We start from the raw sequence: 8,169 nt of genomic DNA on the forward strand, positions 1-8,169 counted from the left end.
TTGTCAACTTGTCGTCACTATCACACTCAAAATGTCTCGAGACATCGAGAACAGAAGTTACAGAACTGAAATCTGAATCGTGTGTAGCGTGTTTGTGCCAACCTCCTGGCACTTAAGAGCGGCGAAACAACTACTGTAACAGATTTAATGCATCATATCGTCGTCATTCTTCACCCCATACGATTCAGGACAAACCTGATAGTAACTCACCAGAAGGATGTATTCGGAAAGCCAAGAGATCCCACTCAACTCGCTCCATTACACTTACAACCAAGTCGCTCCGGCCGCTTTCACCGACCCGCTTCTCCAGCAATGAGCGCACAACAAGAATCTGGCGCAAAAGGCGTAAGTTCCGAGTACTGTACTACATGCCAGGTATGAACTAAATTTGTTCAGCCACCTTACATGCCATCGGTGGCATTCACTGGCGGCGTACCCACTMTCGAAACAGACGTCCCAATATGCATAATCCTCCTGCTCTTTTACGCCGGCGCTGCTGTAGGCCACAATGTCATCTTTCGACGCAATCGGAGCAAAGGCCACAAATTCTATCCCTCGATTGTATTGTTCGGTTTCTGCATGTCCAGAATAATGACATGTGCGCTGAGGATGGCCTGGGCAACGCATCCTGACAATGTCTCGCTCATAATCGCTGCCAATATCCTCGTCCAGGCTGGTATTTTGATTGTGTGGGTGGTCAACATCATCTTCACACAGAGAATCATTCGAGCCGTGCAGCCCAAACTTGGCTGGCATCCCATTGCAAGCCTGGTGCCCAAAATTCTCTACGTTCTAGCCGGCGCCTCCCTCATACTGGTCGTCTGCTGGACAATAATCTCTTATTACATTCTGACTCCGTCAGTTCAGACAACCACAGTCGCTGTTCAGCGGGCCGCTACCACATATCTGCTGGTTTTCACTCTCATCCCGGTCGTGTCACTGCCAGTCACGTTCTTCAGAGGCGAAAGCGCAGAAACTTTCGGACGAGGGAGCATTGGCGAAAAGATGGTGATTGTGTGGGTATCAAGTCACGTCTGTCTGCTCGAGATAATATTCCGGACCGCGACGAGTTGGGGCCCAGCCAGACCAGTAGACAATCCAGCTTGGTATCAGTCGAAAGCATGGTTTTACACGTTCGAGTTCGGCGTACTGGAGATTATCGTCATATACTGGCTTTTGCTGACCAGAGTTGACCAGCGCTTCCATGTCCCGGATGGAAGCAGCAAGAGGAAACATTACCGCGATCCAAGAGAGACCTCGGAAATAGGACCCGAAGTTACGCAAGTCCAACATCGTGATCGGAAGTCTTGGATAGGTGCTGGCACAGCAGAACCTGGCACGGCGGAACCTTTCCAAAGTACAACTTATCTGCAACCACAATATAGCATTCCGGATATGAGGCAGTGGGGTCAGAACGCAAGTCTTCTACGACCACAATATAGCTATGCAGATGTCAAGCGGTGGGAGGCGTCCAAGCATCGTTCTGTTTGAGACCTACGCAGATATTCTCTTGACCATCACTAGATCAGCTGCGCGATACAATGGGATCATCGTGCGGCCTCGGGTGCTCTGCGTCAAGCATGTTGTTATCGCTTGGTACGTTGCTTTGTTTTATAGAGCGCCTGCGAGGGGCCCACGGAATACGGGCAGAGAACTCCAGCAAGGGACATACAGAATACAGGCAGGCAGAGAAAAGCAGGGCAGGTCGGACATACAAACTGGCAATGCGTTCATGGTGTGCTCAAGCGAGGGGATAAATCAATAATTTATGGTACCCCTGTTCATTCCTTGAAGCGGAAATCCTTTACCTTTGGAAACGGTAACACTTGAGTTGTTCTAGAAGGGCGAATTTGGAGCCTTCTCATTGGCAATTGTGCACCCATAAGCATCAATTTTCCTCTGCGGCCAACGTTTAACGCTTTCTCGATTGTACATGCCAGTCTTGATTTGATAGATTTTGATCTGATTTCGGATTTTGTATTTGTCTCCTCTTTTCCGTCAAATGTCAAACTAAATCATTCCCTTTCAATTCGCCATTATGATTTCCTGCCCAATACCTGAATATTCAATCCGTAGGAATCATACGCCACATTTTCCCGCCTCTCCAACCCAACCGACTCGATCAGAGCACTCCATTCGGCCAGCGACCGCTCCTTGGCAGCCAAAAGCGTCATCATAGTCAAATCGGTAGCGGAGGGATGCCAATGCATCTCCATATCATCAACGACAAGATCATCGAGCAAAATCACCGAATCCTCCTCCAAAACGTCTCTCAAATGACCAAGAATAACCCGACATTCTGCATCGGGCCAATCGTGCAAGATGTTGCGCATGTAGTATGCCTTGGCACCTTTCAGCGGATTTGGTTGGAAGAAGTCGGCAGCCATAGGAGTCAAGCCTTGCGGGTCTTTTTGGAGGAGCTTCAAGGCTCCCAGAGAGGGTGTTTCCTGTACGACAACTTTGCCTGCAATTTCTGGGTGTTTTTGTAAGACAGCGAGAGCTTGTTGGCCAGTTCCACCGCCTACGTCCACGAATTGTATACGGTCAGTGTTGTCATTCACATCGATGTACTTTTCGACGGCGAAACCTTCGAGCCAAGTCTTGAGTCCTGCTCGCCTGACGATCATCAAGTTGAAGAAGTCTTGACCCAAGTCGGGCTTAGCAGACAGCCATTCGAAACAGTGTTGACTCGTGTTGAAGGCTTGCTGAAACAGTGTGTTACCCCTATCTGTGGGCTCTTCCGAACCGGATGACTTGAAGTAGGCATCCATGGCCAGAGCGCTAGGGAACAGAATCTCTGTGCTGCTTTTCGTCAGTCCAATGCTCGTAATGAGATGTTGCCCCAAACTCACGCGACAGCGAACGAGGATTTCATCAATGGCATGCTAAGTGTTCGAGTGGCTTCGATTGCTCGAAAGGACAGCACATCAGTTTGCTCTACCATGCTCTGAGCAGTCGCGTAACGGAGGAGGCGCATCAGTAGAGCGAATTGAACCCCGGTTGTTTCTGCCAGTTGTGTGGCGTGAACGGGCTTTGGTGATTGTGCGACCAGAGCGGCCCACAAGCCCATTGAATGCCCCGTCTTGGCGATAGCAACGTCAAACACTGCATAGTTGTAACGTCGAATACTGTCCCAAGGTTGCTCTAACCGAAGCATCGTGTGGCGACACGCTTCAGCCAGACGGTTTCGTAGTTGCTTGTTGGCCACAACGTCAGCGCGCACGTCTTCATGTTTGATGATTTGCTGTAAAGATGCGATGACATGCTCCACGTCCTTTGTGTCCGGCGGCGCTGATTTCTCCTCTGGGAAGTCCATCGTATTTGGTCTTTTATGGGGTGGTTCGGTCCGGTCGAGGAGGGGCATGGATGCAGCATTGGACCATCAAGCAATATACATGTTTATATATTTACATACCTAAACGGTGATGAGAGTCGTGCGAACGACATCCGGCGGTTAGGGCACATCGGCAATYGAAAAGGAACTTCTTGCACAGAGTAGATACTAGCCGAGTTTGGAAAATGTCTGTACGACTCTACACAGACGCAATCTGACCTATGACTAGCAATTTGATCCTTCTCCGCACTAATTTGTGACTGTCCTTGTACACGAGTCAATCCGTATCCTCGCCTTTTCAGGGCAGAACCGTGGATCATACAGCATCTTCCGATTTCTCCCACGCCGGAACGTCTGTCCGCTTCTTTGATGCAAGTGCGGTCCGTTGCGTCGTCTCATGCAAGACGGTCTTCTTCAGAGTGAGCGGAAAGTTCCTACGAGTCATAAAGCTCCAGACCCTCCGGTCGTGCGTTATGCTGCCAATGACAGTGGMACAGCATTAGTGTCACAAATTCCAATGCTTGCCAAACTTGCGAAGCTGGCAAATATTTACGAATGGAACGCGATTCAGTATAGAGCCGACGTCACTATGATGCCAGAGCTCAAGATCYACATCTCTAGATCGACGTGGAAGAAAGAACGTAGCTGAAGGATGTGTGACTTGTGCTTGACACCCCTACTGCTTGCATGAGGCTTTCGTGTGGTGCATAGGCTGGGTGTCTTCAGAGATTTTCTTAGGGTAAAGCATAGGGGTCAAAACCCCGAGCACAGTTAACCCCTTTCATCAGCTTCGAAACTGCTCGCAGCGAATAAAAACCGCCGAGACTACTGAGCTCGCAGGTATACTATAATTTCTTCTACTTAGATATCGCTAAACAGACCTGAAATTGGAGAGAAAAATACTCTCAAATGCAATAAACAATACATTTWAGTTAGATTCTACCTTAGTCGGTCAGAAACTCGAAGGTCGCAGATAGAGAGGGTGCCAGAAGTTAAGGTATCAAATGCCAAGAAATGGCGGTTTTGAGTGCGTGAGCCGAGGCACCCTTCCATTGACTTGATACTCTAGTGAATTCTCTTGACTCATGCGGGCACAGCGTAGAAGAAGCTGTACTACGTAGTACCTGACTCAGCTACTGCCCGACTAGTCTATTGGCTGGTCATTTATCGCGCACTACTTCAGCTTCTTCTTCTCCCCCGGCAAGTCGACTGTTGGAACGGGACCCATTGAGAAAGCCAGACCCAATTTCCGCCGAGCAAGCCGTCGTATCGACATCACAAAGAGCACCATAGCGACCATGTCAATCCATACAACATCCTCGACCACAACTATTTCCTACGAGTCAGTCACTCCCATCTCCCACTGTCCAAACCGTCGACCCAGAGTTGAACTTCTCGACCTATCTGTGCCCTTCATCGCCAATTTTATTCAGCGCCTGCCCAGCGAGCTGGCCGAACTTATCTTGGACCACGTCCTGGTCAGTACTATCGCACCTACAATCCAAATAACGGGCGAATGGCGTCCGCCCGTCTCCCACCGGATCAATCGCGCATTGCGCACAAAGTACCGCAAAGAGTTCTTCCTGTCCAAGACGTTTATTTTCCGGGCTGACGAGTTGGTCCATGGGAGTGTTCGTGGTCGGAGCTTGTGTGAGCTTTGGGCGAGAGCGTTCGATGGGAAAGGAACGATTGTGGAGGATATGACATTCTATCTGGCCTTTTAGGGAGGATTGGTTTACGGAAAAAGGCTGGGGGTTTGCCGATAATGTGGAGTATGCTGACGAACCGGGCAGTGGGGAGGTTAGGCGGAGGAGGACTAGGAATGGGTGMGCCTTCCCCAAAGCTCTGGTAAAGAGCAATTGGAACGACGTAGAACTAAGCTGAGGAATACTCGCTCGTCATTGTGGGCAGCCGATCTTGTTCTCAATGTRGTCAACGGAKCCAAAGTGCGTATGAACATAATTGTATGTATACGTAATGGAATAGAGCGGAATGAATTCAAATGGGCTATATGATATGTATACGTGCCTGGCTATGCACAGTTTCAAGCAACCGTATGAGCCGTCCTATACGCTTTCCTAGTTGTCCTGCCCTCCGCTCTTCCTTACTACTCAATCCCTACCATCGTTTTTAGAAGTGGTAAAGGGAAGCCACTTTAGGAAGGCATATGCTTTGCTTGAAAGTGGTGCGCTATACCACTATAGGTTGAGCTTGCTTATCTTGCTAAGCCGTCTGTCCTATATTCTCGCCCTCCTCGCTCCCGTCCCCGTAGTTTCTTATAAGGCGTTTAGTAGACAATARGAATTAAGCGACTATAATAGCCGCCTTTCTACTTGGTGCTAGGCTCTACTTGTCAACTAATCTATAGACACTCCTAATAGTGCTTTAATCTATCCATCTACTTCGCTCTTAAGCATAAAAGACAGTTCCTACTAACTCTCTCCTATTCTTTTCCCGAAGGCGAGCCCGCTGTCTGTTAATTTCTTGTATATAAGGATAACATGTATAATGTTGTCCCCTATCGGTCTACGCGAGCAGTTTTACGWGTCGGTTTGTTTAGTACGGTAGAGAAATGTTCGTAGGTACRAGTGATTTGTCCGGCATATATACGTAAGCACTATAGCAAAGTAGTAGTGACGGCTATATAAAGTCGACCTTACCGAAGGAGCGTCCTCATTTACAATATAATATAAGATTAATACCTGAATCCTAACTTTCATTTTAGTTCGTTTATTTACGCGCTTTCTACTATATCCTACCTTTATGTCTTTTTACGGCCTACACATACATGTTCAATTAGTAACGAACTAACCGCTGGGGTTATAGTGTCCCATCCCTAGACTAAACACTTTAGATCGAAGTATCTACGGCGCGGAACTCCCCTAGAAGACTTTACGAAGATAATAGTAGAAAGGAGGAGGAGCAAACTAAACTAATGTTGTCCCTAGAGTCTTAGTGTTCTACATTCTAGAACCATAAACACCAAATTTGAGTTCAAGTAAACAAGTGAGTAAGTATCCCTATTCTCTTATATTCTTTTCGCCCTCTCCGTCCTATTACCCGCTACGGTGTTCTTATTACGGATTACTACTAGTCTGAATGCCCTCGAGACTATAGATTATAGTTTCCGTCTCCTTAGTTTGCTTAATTACGAATTCTACCTATTTATCGTATACTTCCTTAAGCGGCATACTCTTCTAGTCTATAAAGAATACATCTGTTTACTCCTCCGACATTAGCGTAATATAAGAGAAGAGCTCATTCTAAACATAATCACGAATTAGTATCGAATAGCGTAAGGGCCAAGTGTTCTAACGTACCCTAATTATACTATTAATAAAGTAATGCTTACCGTCGGTAGTAAAGAGATCGGGTTTCTAACTCTTCGTAATCTTAATCCTACGGAGACGAGGGTACGTAGTAGATGTTAAAGACATGTCTCTTAGGGTAGATAGTAAATCTAGGACTCCGGATCTTTCCCGTCCGTCGTACTTAACCGTCGTAGCTGTTTTTATATAGGTCTTTATTATAAACTTGGTTTGATATACCGATCAAATTACTAGCCGTATACTCTAAACTAGAAACTAGGCGACGGAGTCTAAACATATAATTTCATTCTTCCTACCCCGCTTCCTCTTACTCTCGTCCTCCCTATTATCTACTATCTATACGATAGAGACGGTCTATATACTATTCTTAGTACCCTAGAGTTTATAATTAATGCCTACTACGATCTATTAGGGCTCCGAGGGTATACTTCTTCCTCTTAATATTCTTACTATCTTCTTAATAGCGAGTAATAATTTTACTAAGCGGCTCGTACTAGTTATAATCTTAATGCGTATCTACGGCTAAGAGTTTTAAAGTAGAAAGTAAACGCGATACTCCTCGAAGGTTTACGCTCCCGAACGTATCGGCGATGTTTTTCCCTAATACGAAAATGTCCGGCTAGCGTAGCTATAGTCGAAGCATCTCGGTTAATAGTTACTACTTAAGGGCATATTAATCTAGTTGTCCGAATTACTAGTATTAGGTGCTCCGGCTATAGATAGGCTAGGCGGCTTTCGCGGGCCTTACTCCGCTATATAGCTATACGTACGAGGGTAGCTATATATAGGTTTTCTAAGTATAGCTAGATATAGGAGCACCCTATCTAGTACGACTTACCCTACGCGAGGTTCTTACTACCTTACGTAACTCTAATCTTACTTCCGGAACCGTATAGCCGCCGGCCGCTTTTACCTTTTAGGGCTAGATCTATAGCCTTATAAAAAGTATATATATTTAGCTAATTAGAGTACGTAGTTACTTAAACCTCGTAGAGGTTCTAGGCTAATACTATAGCCTTTCGCTTATATTGTCCTTTACTATTATATAGGCTATACTATATTACTTCTATATACCTCCTACTAACTCTAAAAGGCATAAACTAACCCTAAAAGGCATAAACTAACCCTAAAAGGCTTAGATACTAAACCCGAAAGGCTAGCTATATTATTATATATTCCCTCTAGACCCTAAAGTAATAGCGATAGACGCGTTATCGCCGCTATCGACCCCTCCGCCCTCTAATCTAGTATACGTTTTCGGGTTTCGGTTTAGGGCTTATATATAAGAATTAGAAAAAGATATCTATAGGAATAGATAGAGCGTATAAAGGGCTTTCGAATCTATATCTGAACTTTACTATAGCGTACCGATTACGTATATTATAGCCTTATAAATTTAGGGTTAGGGTTATAGGGTTAGGGTTAGGGTTAGGGTTAGGGTTAGGGTTAGGGTTAGGGTTAGGGTTAGGGTTAGGGTTAGGGTTAGGGTTAGGGTTAGGGTTAGGG

The 8,169-nt window shown here is 46.1% G+C and overlaps 3 protein-coding genes; 2 read left to right on the forward strand and 1 right to left on the reverse strand.

The window, feature by feature from the left end:
* Positions 1–312: 312 nt before the first annotated feature.
* RCC_11528 (uncharacterized protein) lies at positions 313–1,491 on the forward strand (the record flags this gene model as incomplete). XM_023776749.1 has 2 exons in its annotated part: positions 313–345; positions 397–1,491. 2 exons carry the CDS (start codon positions 313–315, stop codon positions 1,489–1,491), a joined length of 1,128 nt encoding a protein of 375 aa, XP_023632517.1.
* A 545-nt stretch (positions 1,492–2,036) lies between these two features.
* Positions 2,037–3,316, reverse strand: RCC_11529 (related to O-methyltransferase; the record flags this gene model as incomplete). XM_023776750.1 has 2 exons in its annotated part: positions 2,037–2,802; positions 2,853–3,316. 2 exons carry the CDS (start codon positions 3,314–3,316, stop codon positions 2,037–2,039), a joined length of 1,230 nt encoding a protein of 409 aa, XP_023632518.1.
* Positions 3,317–4,632: 1,316 nt separating this feature from the next.
* On the forward strand, positions 4,633–5,058 carry RCC_11530 (uncharacterized protein; the record flags this gene model as incomplete). Its single annotated transcript, XM_023776751.1, has 1 exon — positions 4,633–5,058. One exon carries the CDS (start codon positions 4,633–4,635, stop codon positions 5,056–5,058), a length of 426 nt encoding a protein of 141 aa, XP_023632519.1.
* Between the last annotated feature and the right edge of the window lie 3,111 nt (positions 5,059–8,169).

The sequence above is a fragment of the Ramularia collo-cygni genome (genome assembly GCF_900074925.1).
Source record: "Ramularia collo-cygni strain URUG2 genome assembly, contig: RCC_scaffold36, whole genome shotgun sequence".
Taxonomy (NCBI): domain Eukaryota; kingdom Fungi; phylum Ascomycota; class Dothideomycetes; order Mycosphaerellales; family Mycosphaerellaceae; genus Ramularia; species Ramularia collo-cygni.